Below are 20790 nucleotides of genomic sequence, written 5' to 3'. Positions count from 1 at the left end.
CTGTGAAGGTCCAATGGGCTCCTATTGAGCCGTGAGGTACTGTGCAGGTCTTAGCAGGTGCATGGCCTGAGGGTGAGCCGGGAGTGCCCTGGGCGGCTGGAATGGCCTCTGCCTTCCCAGCGGCCCTGAGCTCTCTGGACCCCTTGCCCTGTAAACCCCCACCCAACTTCCCCTTTGCCTGGCCAAGCCTTTAATCACTCGGGGGGTATGTTTTGTTTTTGTTTTTCAAGGTGATTAAACCCCCTCTGATTTTTGTCGACCCTAATCGTAGTCCAGCTGGCCCAGCTGCTACCGCCACACAAGCCCCAGCTGCAAACACCCCGAGGAAGGCCCGGGCCTCGGAGAGCACAGCCAGGAGCTCCTCCTCTGAGAGCGAGGATGAGGATGTGATCCCTGCTACGCAGTGCTCCATTCCCGGTGAGCACAGGCCTGTAATGCAGGGCTGACTCCCCTGCCGCACCTGCCAGGCTCACCTGGGAGGGACCGCCGGCACGTAACATACGTACGCATGCACACACGCATGCACCAGCCAGCACATCCACACACACAGACCCCATCGAGGCCCGGAGGGGAGAGGATGCTGACAGAGTCAACACAGCATGTTGCTCAGGCGGGGCTTGGTTCATCCCTATAAGGAACTACCTCCGATCTCCATTTCTGGAGGAGTATTTGCCATGACTTCTGTGTGCCGACTCCAAGGGGTGGAACCCACGCTAGTGGCTAGGAGCTGCAGAGCAAGTTTGTACATAATCTAAGGAAGGGCTTTGTAGTGAATGACGGCCTGAACAGGGCGAATGGTAGTGAGCCTCCTGTTCTTGCTCGTATGTAAGGAGGGTTAGGTGATCCCAGCCAACCGTTGTAGGTAAGGATTGCATCTGTCAGGGGGAGATAGTGCCATATCTGGGGTTTCTTTTACTTCTGAGAATCTGTGGTACGACCGACGACATCAGGAAAGTGGTTAATATTGTAATGCTTTTTGTGAAGATAGTAATAATACCTGATCTTGGTAGGCTAATTAAACACAGAGCAGCACAAAAGAAAGAATGTCCCTGTAACCCCACTGTCTGGAATAATTGTTGATGTTTTATAGCTGTTAACTTTACAAAAACTTAAGCTTTGTATGTGTTTTTGTAAAGTGAGATCATACTGTATGTTACCCTCAGGAATTTTTATATATTTTGACGTTACGTATTTACCATGGGATGCCTGCTGGCCACAAGGCAGTCCCTTGGGTGGACTTAGCCTAGTTTACGTAGGCAGGGCCGTACTAGAGGGAGCGAAAGGTTTTGTCTGGGGGCTCTGGGACTAGCACGAATGGTGCTACGGTGAACACGTGGACCTGAGCCATTGCGGATGACCGTGCTATTGTTGAGACTCTTCTAAATGCACAGAGTCCCATTTGGTACCGGTGCTCCCCACCATTACTCAAAGTAGTGGCCTGGCCAGCTGAGGGGAGCATCGTCGAAGACAGAAGAATGGGAAGGGGCAAAGGGAAATCCTGGGGTCACTGCCACAGCACCCTGAGCTTGTAACGTGAGATGGTGACAGCTCCTCCGTGCAAGACTGAGGGAGGGCATTACACAGGCTTCTGCGGATGACATGAGCCCTGGGCCAGGTCCCCAGGCTGATATCGGGGATCGCTCTTGCGTGCACTGACTTACATCCTGCTCCGCTCCGTCTCAGCCACTAGAACAAACGTGACCACGCTCGTGGCCCACCCAAGGCCCGCTGTCAGAGCCAGCAGCAGTGAGGCGTCCGGTCGGGTGTCGGAAGGCAAGAAACAGGAGGCACCGGTCGCTCAGGTACCTGGCAGGCGAGGGAGAGGGAGGGCTGTGCAGGCCAGCAGGGGTGAGGGGCCCTCTGTCCCCTCGGTACCCGCACATGCTGCTGGGTGGGACTGCCATTGCTTTTGTCCACCGCCCCCCTCCTCGGCCCTGACCGGGTTCCTGGATTCCTTTGAGCTAGGAGGAAGCGTCGTCCGAAGCACGGTGTCCGGGCCGAGCTGGCGCTGCCCCGCACACCCCTCGGCAGCCGTTCCGGCTCGGCTGTGCTTTTGGTTTCTTTTTCTCTCTCAGTTTGGAATTGCCGGGAACAAACCTTGCACTTTTGTAGCGTGGATAGCGGTGACTTCCTAGCTTTCACCACTTTCAGTGCATTTCTCTTGGGTCTTTGCCTAAATCCAGAAGCCTGAGCAGGGTAGAGTTAATGGCTTGCTGTTCAAACAACGGAGCTGAGTGCTGCCCTTCAACAAGACAGTTGAGATTTGTCCAGGATTATTCAGGGCCCGAACCCAGGTCTCCTCACAGCCGGTCCATTGCTCCTGGGGTCATAGCGGTTAGTTTTTCTGTCCCGTTGCGCCTCATCCCTTCTGAGAGGGCAGGAGGGAGCACGGGTGTTGGGTGGGTGGCTGGGCTGCGGTCACTGCACCCAACAGCCTGCACCCATTCGGCCGTTCAGCCAGCAGATGGTGCCAGGCACTGGGGATGCAGCAGGAAGAAGGCAGGGAGCATCCCTACCCTCACAGGCCATCAAACGAGGACGCCAGAAAATAAAAGTACTCACCAACTGGTGGGTGCTTGAAGGAAAGAATATAAGCTAGAGAACAACGGGATGGGCCACTTTAGGAAGGATCAGCAGGACTGGCCTCCCCAAGGAGGCTAGAGAAGCAGGCGAGCCAGGGAGTTCTCCAGCCAGGGAAACGCAGGTGCTGGGACCCTCAGGGGAGGTGCTTGGGGGTAAGAGACGGAGGAAGCAGTAAGGCGAGAGGGGCCGGTCCGGACAGGCCATGGTGGGGGACACGCGGCAGCAGAGGGGGCCTGGAGGTTTTCAGGGGGAGCCCTGCCCAGCTCTCTTCCAGTTCTCTCTCCCCGACTGCTGGCGCATGTGGGAAGCAGGAGCGGCAGGCACCAGGGAGACTTTGAGGAGGCTGTTGCAGCCACCCAGCTAGAGACTTGTCCGTTGTGAAGGCTTCGGATTGGGTTGGGGGACTTTGGGTAGGGGCCCAGCTGCTTCCGACCCCTGGGCTAGAAGCCTTTGGATCCTCTGAGAACGATACGATTAGCTTATAACCTGAAGCCTGGCCCCATTTTCTGCCCACATGGTGGCATTGCCCCTTTGACTGTCCCTCAGTCCCCCACTCCAGCCCCATGGCTCCTTGTGCGGTTACAGGTCCCCTCCCGTGCCAGCCAGTATCTGTCCAGGGCACGGCATAGATGGCATCCTAAGAACTTGGGAGTCTCAGGGCTGCCTGTGGCTGTCCACAGGTGACAAAGAGGAACCCTGCTCACCTCCCGCTGACTCAGGCCGCCCTGAAGGTCCTTGCCCAGAAAGCCAGTGAGGCCCAGCCTCCTGCTGCCAGGACCCCGTCTTCAAGTGGGGTGAGCTGGGGGAGCCGGGTGGTGTTGGGGCCAGGCCCCACCCTGGAGGGGACAGTGATGAACGATTACAGAGCGCAGAAGGGAGGGCCCAGGAAGGGGCCCGAGTCCCAGGGCCAGCATTTGCCTGCTGTGTGACTGTGACGTGTACACTTGTCTCGTCCCCATACCCCGCACTCTCTGCTCCCTGGTCTGAGCATCTGTGGGAGGGCTGAGGCCTGGGTGCAAAGCAGCTAACAGTCGCCTAGCTGTAGGGAAACTGGGTGTTCAGGAGGCACCAAGACTTATTTCCCTTCTTTTTTTTCCTTCCACTGTCTCTTTTCACCAAATTAGGTTGACGGTGCTCTGGGAACACTCCCTGTGATGAGTCCCCAGAGAGCCCGTGTGGAGGCCAAAGTGACCAACAAGTTCAGGAAACCTGAGGTTCCTGTGGTCCAGCAGGCCACGGCCACCCCTGCAGGACGCCCCAGAGCCAAGGCCTCTGAGACCTCCAACGACAGTGAGGACAGCAGCGGCAGCTCTTCAGGGAGTGAGGAGGATGCTGATGGGCCCCAGATGGTCCCCTCGGCCCACAGACTGGGTGAGGGTCCCAGGAGGGGAAGGCTCGGCGGGCCCAGAGGAGGGGAGTGATGGCCTGGTGGAGCCCTGAGTTCAGGCCTGTGCTCTGGATCTTCACTTGTTCTGCATCCTGGGCCTAGTCATCCCATGCTGGGCCTCAGTTTCCCCACCTGTGCAACCCCATGAGGAGGTTGGTCCAAGTGATATCAGACTCCGCTGTTTGACCACTCCCAGCTTTTTCGTACCAGGCTCGTAACTGGTCTCCCAACATTCCAGGGGCATGCCCCCTTCCCCACCCCCAGAAAAGCAGAGAAGCGGAAGTAGGGCCTCAGGAATTAGAACAGAAGGTTTTGGCATTTGGATGTCTTACTTTGAAGGCTGCAAACAGCCGTTGACCCTGGAAGGGAGTCATAGGAGCAGGTAAAGCCTTGGGTGGGAGGGCGGGGGGCATGTGGAAATCTCAGGCCTTCCTGGGGCCTCCCGGAGGGCTCTGCCTCACCCCACGCAGCCGGCCTCCCAACAGGGTGCCTGTGCTCCTCCAGTAGGTCCGGCCCCCTCCACAACGGAGACCTTGGTGGAGGAGACCACAGCAGAGTCCAGTGAGGACGAGGTGGTGGCACCCTCTCAGGTAACTGCCAGGGAGAGGGCTGGCACCTCAGGGGCCTTGGGGCGGGAGCTCGAGGCCACCTGATGCCTGTTAGGCCGAAGCCATCCCCCGCGGCAGGGCCTGGTGTCCCTGAGGCCAGGCTGTCTCCTCCGCTGAGGCTCTATTTCAGCCTAAGGCCATGAATAGTGGACTCGGAGTCTGTAGAAAGGGCTTGCCTTGATTTTAGATGAGTCCCGGAAGGAAAGATATTTTGTAACAGATGGGATTTCTTTAAGGTTATCTTCTGTACACGGCAAGCGCTAGTGATTTTCCATTCGCCTTAGCTGTAAGAAATTGTCTTTTTAAATGTGCCTGACGAAAATAATGCACTAATTAAAATAGTGCAGGAGACCCATACAAAGGGCTAATGTGCCCACCACTGACAGGGTGGCCCGACTTTAGGGGCACCCCAGCAGGCCCTGTGCTCCAGGGCTAGGTGGGGCAGGGTTCCAACCTCGTTCACAGTGGGTTTCTTCAGTCTCTCCTCTCAGGTTATGTGACCCCTGGGCCAACTCTGGCCAGTTCCCAGGCTTCAAAGGCCACTCCCAGGACAGATCTCGACCCCTCGGCTTCCTCTACTCCCGCCACCAAAGATGCCCCAGACGGCAAGCAGCAAGTGGAGCCCCAACAAGTAGCAGGCACCATATCCCCTAAAACAGGTGAGTCAAGGGCCACAGGAAAGACACAGTGGGACCCGGTGGGACAAGGCAGTGGGCCCCTTCTTTTTCTCCCTCAGGAATAGTCCCACCGATAGGGTCTCTGTGTGTCACCGGGACCTTTCCAAGCAGGGCCTGGTGCCCCAACGCCCAGGTGTCTGGCCGTTATGATACGAGACAGCCTGGAAGTCGGGTTATCCAGCTTTGTGGGATGCTGGTGCATCTGGTAGGGTGAGCCCTGCCTTAGAGCAGTCTTGGCTCTTTCTAGCTGTGTCTGTTGACAACTGGGCTCGTGGTATGGGGTGTAAGGACTCGGGAGCTCAGACAAAAGGCAGGAGCCACGTTTGGAGAAGCTGCTAGCACATGGCAGAGACCCCCGGTGATGGACTGATTTGTTGTAAAGCCTCAGACAAGACCCTGGGCCACTCTCGGCTTGTGTGTCTAAACAACACAGGGCAGGGTAGATCCATCTAGTCAGCGTCAAGGCATGGCACATACAGAAAATAGTCACGTGGTATGAGGGCAGACTAGAGTGCTGAGGTCACCCGGCCAGGGGCATCAGCCAGCCCTGACTTGCCAGGGCTAAGGGACAGGGATCTCAGGTGGGCATGCCTGGGCCAGCTCTAGGGATTCAGTCCCCAGCTTTGGTGTTCCAGGGTATTTGTAGACAGGAAGCAGACAAGTGGGCTTCTGGAGGAGGAGGTTGCCAGCAAAAACTCCGCCCTCCTCAGCTGCCTTCTCCAACCCCGACCTTTGCCAGGAAGCAGCAGAGGACCGAATTGGGCCTCCCTCTGTCCCGGGACCCCCTCCGCTCAGCCTGCCGTGTCCACCTCCCCTCGCCCACCACAGCCCTGGAGCCAGAGCCGCTTCAGAGTTTGCTCCCTGGGCCCAGTGCATGCTGTGGGGCACAGCCCCCAGCCCCGTGATGTGGAGCTTGGCCGAGTCACCTGCGCACCTTCCAGAGCCCTGCGTGTAGGCATTCTCATGCCCGTGAAGCCCAGAACACGGTAGAGAGCTGCCGAGTCCCCTGGGAAGTTAGGGGCAGCATTGGGAGACTGCCGACGTCGGCCCCCACATACACCCCATCCGTGGCTGTAGCTGCAGCTTGCCGGCACGGGTCAGCAGAGGAGTCATTGCTCACTTTCTTCCCCAGTGTTCTTTGTGAGAGGCGGGTGCGACAGGGAGACATTTTAGAGGGGGCTGTGGAAGGCTTTTTTCACACGTGTAGTCAGCACACAATTATCAAAGGAGAGCAGAGGCGTGGAAAATTCTAAACAAAGGCTGTACCAGAAGTCGCTCTGGCAGGCAGCAAACCTGCTTAGTCAGCCGCCACGTGCTTATACAGCATGCCCGTCACCCCCCAAGCTGCCCTGTCCCCTGACCAGCTTTCACCGTGAGTCTCTGACTTGGAATAGGGCCCTCATTGTTCATCTGAGCTCTTACTTTACAAACAGGGAGACTGAGACCCTGGGAGGAGCGTAGCCCCAGGCGGTAGTCAAACCTGGAATCCAAGGCCCTTGCCTCCCAGCTCTGGACTTCTGACTGGACAAGACCATCTCCCTCCTGTCTGACCTTGCGTTCTGTTGACAGATTCAGGCCCCTTCCTCAATTAACATTCTGGAGTCTTTCTCCACCCCCAGCGTGACTCGGGTTTTTCGTGTGAGGAGACAAGAGAGTGAAGTTTAAAACAGTAAAGAAAAGAGCTAAGTTAAAAGCTGCTGGAAAGGTGTGAGCCAGGAGACCCCGCTGGGGCAGAGTGACCACTGGGCTGCCCTTTCCCTGTCTGTACCACATCAGGGGAGGTCGGTCGTGTCCCTAGACCCTTGGCTCTTACACAGTGAGTCTGTTTCCTGACTCTCCCTGATCTGTGACCCCATATCCTCTCTCCATAGGCAGAAGACAGGCTGGTCCCACGCCTCAGAAGCCCCGGAAGCCCAAGAAGGAGGCTGGGAGCCCCCAAGCGTCCACGCTGGCGCTGCAGGGCGACATCAGCCGTCGCCTCCTGAACGAGCCCTGGCCCCTGAACGAGGCCCAGCTCCAGGCCTCGGTGGTCAAGGTCCTGACGGAGCTGCTGGAACAGGAAAGGAAGAAGGCTGCGGATGCCGCCAAGGAGAGCAGCAGGAAGGCCCGGGGGGGCCGCAAGCGGAAGCTGTCGGGGGACCAGACGGCTGCCAGGGCCCCCAAGAGCAAGAAGAAGAAGCAGCCGGTGGCCGGGGGAAGCGGGGAGGGTGCAGTCTCGCCAGAAAAGGCCTCCGGGACTCCTAAGGGGAAATCCAAGAGAGCCGGAGCGAGTGGTGACATCAAGGAGAAGAAGGAAAAAGAGTCTCCTGGCTCTCAGGGGGCCAAGGAGAGGCCAGAAGGGGAGCCGGGGACGCTGAAAGTGGAGGGTGGAGACCAGGGCAACCCCAAGAGCAAGAAAGAGAAGAAGAAATCCGACAAGAGTAAGTGGTGGACCGCAGCCAGGAGCGCGCTTCCTGCTGAGAGCGGGTCCCCGCTTGGCCAGCCCGGGCGAGCGCTCAGTTGCACAGAAGGGAAGGGCTGAGGGATGTTTGTTTGCAGCCCCCGGGCAGGTAGTGGCAAAGCCAGAACTGGACCCCAGAGCGGCTCTGACTTCTGGGGCGATGATCCGGCTTCTCAGGGGCCCGGGCACCTAGGTAGCAGGTTCCCCTCAGAGCTCCCAGAAGCGGCCCCCTCTCGAGCTCCGTACATGCCCGCATGCAGTGGAACCCCCTGTCATCCCCACGCTAGCCCTGTACCTTAGGTGACATTCCCATTTATGGGTAGAATGTAGCTTTTTAAAATAAATGTGTAGAGGTTTTAGAAAGTGAGTTAAAAATAGTCCAAGTGGTCTGTGGATGGGGCAGAAACCCTGAGGTGGGCTTCACGGGCTCTCAGGCCAGGGCAGGTGGTCACAGAGCCCTATGGGTCTGTGTTGGGATGGTTCCCCGATGTGTGGGGAGAGCCGGGACCTGGCTTCGGCAGGAGTGGGTTCTAGGACCCTGGAGACCTGCCCTGTCTCCATACTGACCCTGCCGCTTCTGGTACTAAAGAGGTTTACTTTCTTTCCTTAGAAAAAAAAGACAAGGAAAAAAAGGAAAAGAAGAAGAAAGCAAAAAAGGCCTCAACCAAAGACCCTGACTCGCCATTCCAGAAGAAAAAGAAGAAAAAGGTAGCGTGAGTTCCTCAGGGGTCTCTGGCCAGAAAAAGGATCCAGACCCCATCCTGTGCATGTCAAGAGTATGGGTGGGGTGAACCAGACCTGGTCCCTGCCCCCTTTCCATTCTCGGGGTCCAGAGGTTGGGGGTTTGCGGGTTGTGACACACTGGAGAGGACCAGGGGAAGGCAGGTGCCACCTGAGGAGGGACAAGGTCTGTGCACGTAGAAGCCGTGAGGTCTGTGAGGTGGAAGGATGTTCTTGGGGTGGGTGAAGGAGAGCCCCCAGGAGGCTGGAGGCCAGCCAGGTAGGCTGAGGTGAGAGGAAACCTTCCCTGAGATGTGTGTACCCCAGCTCGCAGGGTATCCCCACCACAGAATTATGGGTTCCAAAGACCGATCACATGAGGTAAGGTGGGAGTGGAGGGGGCTCCACCCCTTATATGGGTGCAGTTCTCTCCTCGGCCAGCGGGGCTTCAGCTGTGCTCAGAAAAGCTGAGCATCTGTTACTCAGAGACCCAGGCTCCTTCCTGGCCAGATGGGGCCCCATCCCTGCCCTTGGGGACCCCTATATCTGTTCTCGGGGAGCCACGAATCCTCAGGAGGGAACCATCATATCGCTCCCGGTGGGGGCAGCATGGGGGGCGGGGCGGAGATGCTTCCAGTACATGCTTCTACTTGTCTCCCTCACAGAAGAAGACAGCGGAGCAGACTGTGTGAGGGTCACAAGAGGACAGGTATGCTTCCTGGCCCGGGGATCCCTGTTTCCTCCCCTCCCCCGTGAGGGTGGGAGGGCAGCTCTAGCATCTGGCGCGGTTACAGGGGGCCGGGCAGGCGGGCTGGAGAAAGTGGTTCCGTCCCTCAAGGTCAGTGGGACCAGCGAGGTGATGCCAGAAGTCAGAGCTGCAGAATCAGAAGAGTCCAGAACAGCAATGGCAGTGACCAACACAGGGCTCCCTGGGTGCCCGCGCGGCTCATGCCTTAGGAGCCGGGCACGGGGCTAGTGCCTCTTTGTATATGAGGATGAGGCTTGAGGTCAGATACGGCTTGGTCTCTCCCCACCACTGTCTAGTTCCTTTTCCTTTTGATTTTGTAACTTTGAGGGCATCGTCCGAGGCAGAGGAAGACGGTTTAGTCAGGCCAGGCCATTCCTGGGGATCTGGGCTCGCTCTCAGGGTGGTGGTAGGAGGGATTGAGTGTTCCACCCGGCCGATCGGCCCCAGCAGCCAGCAGCCTCCTGGAAATGGGGGTAGCCCAGCCTGCCTGGGTGTGGTGAGGGTTAAGTGGATCGCTAGAGCACTCAGCCCAGTTCCTGGGACGCGGGCAGGGCCACCAAGTGCCCTCTGTGTTTAATGCTCCTTCCCTGCATCAGAGATACCAGGTCTTGCTTTTGTTTTCTTCTCTTCGGAGAAAAAGGTCAGAAATCTTCCATCTGGGTGTTTCCCTCACCCAGGGATTTCTTAGCCAGGCGGTGACCAGCCCCGTGCCTCTGCCCTCTGCCCACCATGGGTTGGAATTGAATCTTTAAGCTTCCCTCCCTCCCCAGAAGACGACAGCCAGCTGCAGTGTCCGTGCTGGCCGAGCGAGGGAGCCCTGCAGAGAGGCTGGTCCGAGGAGGAAGAGGAGGAAATGCATCCAGATCCAGTGACCTCCACTCACTGATTCCACGTCTGACTTCTGTCCTGACACCGAACGCTTCATATAGATGTGTACAGTATATATATATATTTTTTTAAGTGACCTGCCTCCCCCTTCAAACACAACATGCCCAGAGGCCTCGGGACTTTGCACCTCTTTGCCCTGCAGACCTAGCGAGGCCCAGCCTACAGCTCCTTCCATCCCTGGTCTCTGGCTGATGCTGAGGCCTTGTCCTCCTCTATCAGTTTTTTCCCTGTTTTGTTTGTGGTTTTTTTGTAACAACTCAAAATAAAAGGCTTGAAGGAAAGGTGGGAGTTCCTAGTGCATCGGGGACAGACGTTTTGCAGCTGACCTATTCTTGGAAGGGAGAGTCTGGCCGACACCTGCAGGTGAACAAACCATCGCTCAGGATTTGTTCTTTACACGTCAAGGCTCTGGGATGCTTTGGTGAGTGGGACAGACAGGTTGCCAGAGGAGACTCTGCAAAGTGCCCCCAGGTATTGAATCGGTGGGGAAGGAAAGCTTCCTGGAAAAAAGGGCGTCTCAGCTAAGGGGACCTCAAGCACGGTCATGGTCGATTTGCTAGGGCAGGCCAGGCAAGTACCCAGAGGCATGAAATGGAAGCGGGGGGTACTTTCCCAGCCACCTTTTGAAGTTAGGGTTTGAGCTGGAGGCAGGCCCTCTCGGGGAACCACGGGCAGAGGAGGAGCAGGAAAACCAGTTAGGCCTGAGGTGCCCTCGTGTCCAGGTAACAGGTTCTGTGATGGTGACGGTGAGAAACAAGGAACCCAAAAGAGCTGTCCGGGTGATCTCTGTATGACTTGGGGAGGGCAGCAGTGCGGTTGCCCAGAGCAGCGTAGGGCACCAGAAGTCATGGCGATTTCTCTCCAAAGCTTCGAGCCTTCTGCTAGTGAGAGTAGGAGGCCGTGCAGATAGAGTGCTGGGCCGGAGGCCTTGGGAGACCCAGGGTGGCATCCGGCTGCACCCTTAACCTGGGGCCCTGCTCCCGTGCTTGCCTCTGTCCCCGCACCAAGTGTGTCGGTCTAGAGCAGGTATGGTTTTGATAGGGGTGAGCCCCCTGGTTCTCCACAGCCCCCACTTGCTGGCAGGCCTGACACCGGGCCTGGGTCGTTGCCGTCTGTCCTCACACTCGTACTGTTCTTAGTACAGAAATGAGAACAGGGATCTGGGAAAATGGCAGCTGGACCGAGAGGAGCTTGAGCTTAAAGAGCGATGGGCAAGAGCCTATTTCTTTCTGGAAGCAGAGTATTTCTGTGCGTTAACATGGAGACCCAAGTATGTCTATATCCAAAGAGTGCACCCCCACAGCCCGCCTGGCCCCACGGGCCTCTGGGGGGCTTCCTGGGCTGCGCCCTCCCACCCACACCATTGGATTCAAGGTCTCTGTTACCTCCTTGGGATAAATGAACCAGATCCCAACAACAGTCAGGAACCAGAAGTGTTCTACTTACTATGTTTTATTCTCAGAGCCTCAGCCCTGGGGGCTAATGACAAGCTTGACTGCACACAGGGAACTGGGGGTTGGCAGAAAGGGAGGTGGGGTTGTGGAGAGGCTGGTTCTTCCTGGGTGTCGCTAGAGGGAAAGAGTGGCTCATCCCCCCTAGTTAAATAGGCTACAAAGCCAAGGCCGAAAGAGAGCGACAGCAAACATGTTGGGTGTAGGGAAGCATCGTGCCCTCTCCCTGCACCTTCCCACTTCGTCCATGGGCCTGGATCTTGGGGCTCCATGTTGGAGGCTGAACTGGGGGTCAGCCTAGCTCTTGGTTCACCTTCGTGGGCCATGCATCCCTGCTGATGTATGGGGTTTGGGCAGCAGGGCCCACATCGTTAAATCTGTGCTGCTCTGACAGGACGCGTGTCCAAGGACGATGGAGAGCCAGGTGCCAGGGTGTCATGGAAGGAGGCGCAGAAGGGGAGCTGGTGAGCAGGGGAGCGGTGTGTAAGGGAGGGGAGAGGGGCTAGGGTGGGAGGAGAGAGGGGAGCAGGGAAGCAGTGGCCATGCAGGGCTGGTTGTGTGCTGGCATCTGTGTCTGCTGTTCACATGACCACTATGGAGAAGAGAAGCAGCCGGTTAGGGTTGAGGTCCCCTGTTGTCCCTGACCCTTCCCAGCACCCTGGGATCTCAGAGCAGTTGAGGACTTGCCACCCCTGCAGCCCCTAGAGGTGGTGCTCGTGTGAAATGGTTGTCCCCAGGGAGGTTGGAGAGTGACCCAGGGTCATGCTGCACTGGCCATTCATCCGTGAGGGATTCGGCCCCTCTGGGGATACGTTGCTGGGGACCAAATGTCTCCTGCAGGAGCCCTTACCTTGGCCCAGGTCCGGCTTGGTCATGCCCAGCCCAGATGACAGGTCTTCAACGTCCACTGGCTCTGCAAAGGAGTAGCAAGTCCATTTGTCACTTGGCAGTCCAGCCTCCCACACCCACTGGCGAGGGGCCTGGGTCATTCTTCCCAGCCCAGCCACAGGACTCTTGTCGGATGGCAACAACCAGGCGTGGTCGGGGAAGGCCACGGGAGGGGATGATGACACAGGATGGGTGGGCCTGTAGGACTCCCGGATGCACTGTGGGTGGTGCAGGGCTGCGTGAGCATCACAGGTGAGGGACAGAAGGACAGATGAGGAAGTAGGTGAGTGGATGTGAGGAGAGAAAAGGTGGATGGACAAACACGTGAGGAATGCACGGGTAGGTGGATGGATAAAGGGGTGGCTGAGCGGCTGCCCCCAGGAGCTCGACTGTCCGGGCCACGTGTGCGCCAGGAGGGACTTCTCGCCCCTGCAGCCTTCCTGGACCTTCCTGCTCCTTTGACACTCCCTGGCCGAGTAGGCACTCTTACCACTGCAGTTACGGTGCCCGTGGCTCCTGGTGTGGGGGACCTCGGTGCCGTTGGGGAAGACGCACCAGCAGTAGCCGGTGCTCCCATAGCACTGGAGCGGCTTATAGTTGCCGTTCTCGTCGCACTGGGGCCTGAACGTGCCAGGGTGGACGGCGGGAATGCGGCTGACCTCTTCCTGGCACTTGGTCAGTACTGAAGCGACAGGCATGGCGAAGACCGTGAGTGAGCAGGCCCTGGGCCAGGGTCTCGGCAGAACGAGAGATCCACATACCACTGCTGTGGGCCTGATGCCTTCTGCCCAAGTGGCCGTGCTCACTCTACCCATTGCACAGATGGGGAAACTAAGGCATGGACCAACAAAGTCTGAGATCAAAGAGGAAGTGAATGGCCAGGTGGCTGATTTATCCCAGAACTTGATGATTTCTTCTGACACAAGGCCTATTAAAGTTTGGGATCGCACTTGTGAGTCTTATTTGTAGGGAAAAGCAATGGGCGTCTCGGAAAGTCTGAGCTGCTGTTACCGGGGTTATCCAAGTACAAATTGGGGCTTTGTTGAGGATGTAGAGGGAATTCAAACATCAGCTGGGAGTTGGTCGAAATGACACTGAACGTGCCTTCTGTGAACCTATGACGGAAAAATCGGAGGCCTAGGGTGGGGCGGGCCACTGTTCTTCTACTTCCAGACCTGACGCCCAGAAGGAAGACCCTGGCCCAGAGTTGCATGGCAAATTAGTGCCAGGATGGAGACCTGGCACTCTGCGATGCTTCAGGGCTGAAAATCCTGCCATACGTTGTCCACAAGATGGGAGAACCCCAAGGCCCTCTTGTCCGGCACCTGCTGGCTGTGAGCGTGAGGAGGTCCCTCTGAAGGTGGGGTCATGAGCCCTCCTAGCCCCCTCAGGAACCTGTGCAGTGTGGAGCGGGGAAGACCTTGTGATGACACCTGGGATGTTTTGGGCGGTTTTGCTCCAGGCCAACTTGTGCAGCGCTGACCTCCGCAAGGGAGGTCATCCCCTAAAAGGAGGCCTCTGCCTTGTGGGCCCTCAGGCAGGATGGGGGCTGGGGGTGGGGGGAGCAGCCAAGCCCAGAAGGAACAGGCAGGAAAGACAGGAATGAGAGCCCTGGAGAGTCCCAGTGGTTGGGTCAGGGAGTGCTCAGGTCCTACCCTCTGCAGCTCCAGGAGAGTCCCGAGGGAGCCCCCAGAAGCTCTGGCAGCCCGAGGCTCCCACTCCCATACCTTTCAGTGGAATGTCGGCGGGGTGCTTCTCCAGGGAGTTCTTGCTCATTTCAAACAAGAGCCACTGATACATCCAGTTCTCGAAGACCTGATGGGATGAGGCAAGGGGTCAGGCTCATCAGCCCCCTCCAACCTTCCCTGGCTTTGCCCCTCGGGACAGACATGGGGGGTCTGACAGGGACTCAACACCCCAGAGTCCAGCTGCAGCCCGGACCCACGGAGTTTGGTCTAGGTGGTTCCTCAGCTGCAGCCCTCTTCATGGTTGTGGCTTTGTTGGTGTTGGCCAGACTACTGCAGCTCCCTGGGGATGGCGTCCCCGGACCCCACCCCCCTCCCTGTACAGCACCTTTTCCCAGCCCTGTCCTAATGTCGGGAACCAGAGGGAGCCAGTGTGGGGAAACCTGCTGACCTTCCAATCCAGGGTCCCCATGGTGTTCTTAAGGTGTTTCAGGTTCTCCGGGAAGTTCCCCTTCAGCTGCGGGTACACCTTCAGAGGGTCACCCTCCTGCAGGGTAGCAAGGCAGGAGGGAAGGTTTAAAAAGTGCTCCCCGGCAGGCACGGTGAAATGTGCAGCCCGTGTTCCCCTGGACCCTTGCCGTAACAGAGCCAGTGGGGACGGGAGGCGGCAAGGGCCGTCCAGCGGCACAGCTACGTGATCCCCAGGCTGGGAGTAGAGAAACCCAGGTTCCAGGCCCAGTTCTACCACTAACCCCCAGTCTTCTTTCTACTCCTTGCAGACTCTTCCTCACCTTTCAGGCCTCCCCTCCTCCACACCCCCTCCCCTGCCGTCACTCGGTCGGGTCCTCTGCTTCTTTCCATACAAAGCTCCCTGCGTGTCCCTCATCACCTGGTCACTTGTCTGCCTCCCACACTAGTCTGGGACTCCCATGGGATTAGAAGCGAGTCTGAGTGTTTCCCAGTGTGAGCCCAGAGCCTTGCAGTGCCTGGCACAGAGTAGACATGCAGAAGAAATTTGGGGAGGAAAAAGTGGGCATCTTGAGCAAGTCACTCCTGGGCTTTGGGCCTCAGATTCTCTAACACTCAAAAAAGGGGATGGCAGGCCTAGACTATGACATTGAAGGGTCACACTGGCATTCGTTCACTGATCCGGTAAGCCTGTCCTGAATGTCTCCTGTGAGCCCAGAATGGTGCAGGCCTTCAAGCAGGCTTTCCTTTCGGGGGAAACCTGGGTGGGCGGACAGGGTCACTGGCTGGGTCCCACTCACCAGGAGCATGTGCATCACGTGGTCCTGTGTCATGTTGCCGTACTTGGTGGCGTTCTGCATGGGCTGTGGAAGGAAAGAAAAGGGGTTACCAGCACTGGCCCAGAGAGGAGGCGCCCTGCAGCAGAGCCAGCAGCTGGAGTCTGGGTAAGAGGCCCAGGTGCTCAACAGGAACAGGCCCATCTCTGCCACCTCCAAGCATGAGAGCTCAAGCAGCTCACTTTACCTTCCTGCATCAAGGTCCTTATTGGTCAAATCTGCATAAGCTTTCCTGTCCAGGGCTTTGGGGACAACAGATTGTTTTATGAACAAAACCATCACCCATCTAGGACATCAAAAGCTTTGGGAAAGGAGGGGACTGAGATGCTCTGGGAAACGAGAAGCACTTTGTAAGCACCCCAGGGATGGCCCCCAGAGGCTCTTTCCTCCCCCACTCCCGGGAGCCCTCTTCTTCCTAGGGTGGGCCCTGTCCCACCCCTCACAGCAGTCCGCTCCCCCTAGCCATGGTTTTCCTGGCTCAGCAGTCCTCCCCTGTCCCTTGGCACCTGCCCTCCATCTGGCTACGTAACACCTCCCCGCTCCACCGTCCTGGGGTCGTCCTTACCACCTGGAGCAGGCCTTGCATGGGCATCGTCTGCATCAGCATGGGGGTGGCTACCCGCAACTTGTTCAAAGGCTTGGCAGCTGTGGGAACAGGAGGTACATACAGTATGAGCGTGGGTGGCCCCAGTGCCCAGGGAAGAGAGTACTCAGATGAGGGAGAAGAAGGCAGGCCCGGCCAGGTGCCGGAATGGGGTCTCTGAAGCCAAGGGACGTGGGGTGGGGGAGGTCAGGATGGAGGCGGGGCACGCACGCTTGGGAAGCTTCATGCGCAGGTTCTCCAGCTGCAGGTTCTGTGCAGTGACCGTCAGCTTGTCCAGCCGGCCCTGCTGCTGGTACAGGAAGTAGGCAGTGGTGGCCTGGCCGGCCAGGAGCAGAGCCACCAGGACAGAAAAGCCTGTGTACAGGGCTCCTCGGCTGCACTTGCTGTTGGGGGGATGGAGAGATAGGTCAGAGGAGAGTCCACAGAGGTGGCTGCCCCAAGGACTGACAGAGTGGGGGGATGCCCCATTTCTATCAGTCCCTCCACCCCCTCAGCTACCCCTAACACACACACACACACACACACACACACACACACACACACACACTTTAAGCACAAACAAGTGCCAACGGACATGCAGCTTGAAAACATTCCCCAAGCCCCGTATTTCCAACCATTACTGTTCCTACGGTCCTCCTAAGCAGAAATCCTAGATCTGTCCCCTGGACTTAGGATGAGTGGGGAAGAGCCAGGGACAAGCGCCTTGTCCTTTCTACCAGGGGATTTCCTGAGGATCAGGACTGCCCTCCAGGGGAAGGCACCCCCCACCTACCGAACCCCCGCGGTGAAATCAGAGAAAAAGGAAAGAAGTGGGACCTGGACAGCAGAGTATGTGGCCCACCTAAAAACGAGAAGTGAGGCCTTGACATTTCAGGGGCAGGTTGGGGACACTGGACGATGTCAGACTAGAACAGGGCCAGGCACCACCCCCTCTGGGGGCACATCCTCTGCCCCAGACTCTCAGTGTCTTTGAGCAAATCTCTGCCGTTCTTTGGGCCTGTCATGTGGATGGATGCCTCTCACCTCAGCAATTCTAGGATCTGGTAATTTTCTTCTTTGAAGTAAGATCTGACTGTGACCACAGAAAATATTTCAAATGATGATACCTACCCAGGGGGGATTTCAGCGGGAGTGTGGCGCTGAACCTGTGTAACTGGGAGAGTGTCTCACATTCCCTAAACTGGATAGCCCTACTGGGAGGAGTAGCCAGATCTCAGCCCTTGGAGCTGTTGGCCTTGGATACGGTTTGTCAGGGCACATGGACGTGGTACAGTTTAGGGAAGGTAAGGATCCTGTGCCAGGAACCTGAGAGTTCCTGGCCTGTTTTCTCCCACCTCACCCCAGAGGCGGGACTACTAACTAGAACCCCGGTGGAAATTGTCGGGACGAGACCGCATTCTGCTTACTCCAGGAACCAACAAGGACACTTTAGGAAACTCCAGGAGACCCTTCTGCATAGTAACTCATGACGTCACAAACAGAGCTCATTCTCATTGGCTCTCTGCTTGCCAGTCCTCTGCATTTTCTGGGCCAAGGTCCAGACCAAAAGATTGTTGTTCTGTTAGGACAAAGCAAACACCCTGCATGGGGAAGAGGAGACCAGACAGGAGGGGAAAATGAAAACAAATCCCACTTCTAGGCCTTCTCAAGGAATAGGGGTGGCCAGCAAGCCAGGGTCTTGTCTGGGCGCAAGCTCTCCAGCTCATTACCTACAGGCTCACGCACACCCCTTCCGCAACCCCACACCCAGTCTAATTCCGGTCTTAGGAGAAACTGAACGTCAGTTTCTCATATGAGCATAAGAATCTACACAGCCATATTGGAGATAAGGCCTGGTATGGAGCCCTGGCTCTGCACCCCCTTAGCTCAGGGACCAGGGACAAGTCACTTAACCCCTCTGAGTAACCTGAGATAGGAACAGCTACTCAAAGGGTTGTTACAGAAAATAAGATCCTGAGGGTTAAGCCCTTGGCTCCATACCTAGGCACACAACACTGAACACTTTTTCAGGAGTTAAGAGTTAAAACTTAGCATCTGGTTTCCTTCCTCTTTTTGCATCTTGAATGCGGTCCCCTGGTTCTGAATAACTGCCAACTCTTGTCCCCTCTATATTCATTTCCTCCTTTCCACTACCTCCTTCTTAAATAAACAATAATTACCAGCTGAAGTCAGGAGCCAACCAGAACTAGCAGGAATCATGATACAAATGTTGCCAGGCAGAAGTGCTCACAAAAGGGTCTGAGATCAGCTCAAGGCTGGAAAGGACTGAGCACACAGGGCAGGTCAGTTTTAGAAGCAGTAACTAAACTAAAAGGAAAACCAGACAAAGTTTTGAGGAGGGGGCACCCTCTCTGTACACTGAGCCCATGGTGGGTCTGCAACTCACTGGGTGGCCTGAACTCAGAGGGCCTCCATCTCCCCTCCCTGCAAATCATGCTTCCAGATGGGGGCCAGATGGTTGTGAGCTCACACTTTGAAATCAGGCTAGTCCTGGGTTCAAATTCTGACTCCAACACTCACTAGCTGTGATAACTTAGGTAAGTTGCTAACTAACAAAGCCTCAATTTTCTCTTATGTAAAAATGGGGATGGGGTGCCTGGGTGGCTCAGTTGGTTAAGAATCCAACTCGATCTCAGCTCAAGTCTTGATCTCAGGCTTGTAAGTTCAAGCCCTGCACTGGGCTCTGTGCTGGGTGTGACACCTACTTAAAAAATTAATTAATTAATTAATAATAAATAAGTAAGTAAATAAATAAATAAATAAATAAATAATGTGGGGATGAGAAAAGTACCCGACTCTAGGGTTACTTTGAGAATTAGGATTGGGTTTAGCACATAACTAATCACAGTAATTACTAACAGTGACTGAGGACTGGTAACAGGTAGACAGTGAAAGGGGACTATTATCATGGCTAGTATCATCATTGTCTTTATTTTTACTGAGACCCAGAGAGAAGCAGTGATTTGTTGCCTGGTCACCTGTCTCGCAGAATGCAGTTCCTCATGACATCTCTGAGCGTCTCTCCCAAACCCTTTCTGCCTGGTAACAGCTGACATCACAGCTCTAAATCCCTGTAATTTGCAAATTACCTTTTTCTTTTTTAAGATTCTATTTTTAAGTCACCTCTACACCTAATGTGGGGTTCGAACTCACAACCCTGAGATCAAGAGTCACATGCTCTACTGTCTGAGCCAACCAGGACCCCCAATTTGCAAATTACTTTTTGAAGACTGGGGACTATGGGGACACAGGGTAACTGCACTCTTTTTTTTTTTTCATGTTTATTTTTGAGAGAGAGATAGAAGGGAAGGGGCGCAGAGAGGGGGAGTGAGAGGGAGAGAGAAAGAGAAGGAGAGAGAGGGAGAGAGAGGGAGAGAGAGGAAGAGAGAGGGAGAGAGGGAGAGAGAAGGAGAGAGGGAGAGAGAGAGAGAAGGAGAGAGGGAGAGAGAGAGAGAGAGAGAAGGAGAGAGAGAGAGAGAGAGAAGGAGAGAGGGAGAGAGAGAGAGAGAGAGGGAGGGAGAGAGGGAGAGAGGGAGACCCAGAATCTGAACAGGGTAGCTGCATTCTAACCCTGCTTTTTTTCAGGAAACATCTGGATGAGAGAATCCTGGGGCTGGGAGAGGGGTCCCGGGGTCTTCTGGGTGGCTGCTCTGGCCCCTTGCTACCAAGGAGAGGGACACAGGCAGGGCATGCCCACATCAACCTTCAGTGCCTTCTACAAATTTAGCCAGAGTCCCACTTTGCCTTTCCCCGACCCCTTCCAGCATCTCTCAATCCCTCCTGTAATGGCGGACGCGTCCATCTACTCAACAAACACCTGTGACTATACTTCCCTGATACAAACTCATACACTGGTCCGTGGGAATTAGAGAGAAACCCCACTGTGATGAGCTGCTTCTACCATCTTCTTTGCGAAACTCTGTTTCTCCATCTAGGATCCATAGCATTTTCCAAATCTCGTCCAAAGTTTCTAACCTAGGATTCACAGTCCAGCTTCCCGAGGTCTGTGAAGCCTGTGATATTGTTTGAAACTCTAGGGAGAGAATCCGGGGCTCTCTCCTGATTTTCAGAAGCGTATCGTGCAAAGAAATATAAAACTCCTGCCCTCAAGAAGCCCCCTCATTGTACAAGAGAGAGAACAGAAGACCTGAGCAGGCCAGAGACTTGCTCAACATCACCCAGAGTCAGGGCCTGAATCTCGCCGTCCTGCGGCTCCCCATCTAGTGCTCCTCCCGCAGCACCTGGGCACGTCTGTGAGGTCCGGGATTTGCGTGCTCTCTCCCGAAGCTCACACATACCTCTCCGGGGCTGCAGGGCGCTGGCCCAGAATGGGCAGCTGCTCATGGTTGGAGATAAGGTCGCGCTGGTCTTCCATGGTTCTGGCCTCTAGTCTTCCCCACCACACCTCCTGCTGCTGCTGCTGCCTCCTGGGTGTCTGGGACCCTGAACCCGTGGCCCACCTCTTGAAGTCGGGGCTGAGGAGGAATCTGATTCGTCCACAGGAGGCCACTCCGCCCACTAGTTAAAGTGGAAGTGAAAACCACAGAGCTGGAAATACCCCCACTTGGGCAAAGCTGCCTTTAACAGGGCAGGATGAGGGGGTGGTGATGCTCCCCAGACAGGTGGAAAGGCCAGCATACTTCCATTGGTTGCTCAGGGCCCTCGTCACTTGTTTCCGGGCAGACCTTTGGATTCATAAGGCACTTTGGATATTTCAACAAACAGGCAAATGTTCACTCCCTAGACAGGAAACCACTTTGAAAGAGAAAATGCCTTTGTCTCCCCTGTTCCCCCATAGATAGCTGGG

General features: G+C 56.2%; 2 protein-coding genes across 8 annotated transcripts in view; one reads left to right on the top strand and one right to left on the bottom strand.

Annotated features, from left to right (window-relative positions):
* The window catches only part of TCOF1 (treacle ribosome biogenesis factor 1), a 39347-nt gene extending 27681 nt beyond the window's left edge, over positions 1-11666 (top strand). For 2 of the 6 annotated variants that reach the window (XM_042949253.1, XM_042949233.1), the window contains exons 19-28: positions 231-417; positions 1684-1802; positions 3264-3377; positions 3708-3954; positions 4475-4560; positions 5057-5237; positions 7127-7675; positions 8306-8403; positions 9081-9124; positions 9934-11666. In XM_042949253.1, the coding sequence (XP_042805187.1) occupies positions 231-417; positions 1684-1802; positions 3264-3377; positions 3708-3954; positions 4475-4560; positions 5057-5237; positions 7127-7675; positions 8306-8403; positions 9081-9107 (1608 nt within the window). In that variant the 3' untranslated portion in view covers positions 9108-9124; positions 9934-11666. The remainder of the gene's footprint in view (positions 1-230; positions 418-1683; positions 1803-3263; positions 3378-3707; positions 3955-4474; positions 4561-5056; positions 5238-7126; positions 7676-8305; positions 8404-9080; positions 9125-9933) is intronic. The other 4 variants (XM_042949248.1, XM_042949243.1, XM_042949271.1 and 1 more) reach the window with 4 other exon arrangements.
* CD74 (CD74 molecule) lies at positions 11486-20555 on the bottom strand. 2 transcript variants are annotated; one of them, XM_042949284.1, is made up of 9 exons: positions 20282-20555; positions 16194-16366; positions 15945-16024; positions 15344-15406; positions 14527-14622; positions 14118-14205; positions 12881-13072; positions 12353-12415; positions 11486-12094 (listed from the first exon to the last, which is right to left on the bottom strand). In XM_042949284.1, the coding sequence occupies exons 1-9, from the start codon at positions 20356-20358 to the stop codon at positions 12084-12086; spliced, it is 843 nt and encodes a 280-aa protein (XP_042805218.1). In that variant the 5' UTR covers positions 20359-20555; the 3' UTR covers positions 11486-12083. The 2 variants fall into 2 exon arrangements, with proteins under 2 accessions (XP_042805218.1, XP_042805226.1); XM_042949292.1 differs by lacking the exon at positions 12881-13072 and having other exon boundaries at positions 20282-20550.
* Between the last annotated feature and the right edge of the window lie 235 nt (positions 20556-20790).

The sequence above is a fragment of the Panthera leo genome, chromosome A1, assembly GCF_018350215.1.
Source record: "Panthera leo isolate Ple1 chromosome A1, P.leo_Ple1_pat1.1, whole genome shotgun sequence".
NCBI classification, from domain to species: Eukaryota; Metazoa; Chordata; class Mammalia; order Carnivora; family Felidae; genus Panthera; species Panthera leo.
The sequence above is the reverse complement of the archived record's forward strand: the minus strand, read 5'-3'. Positions and strand labels throughout refer to the sequence as shown.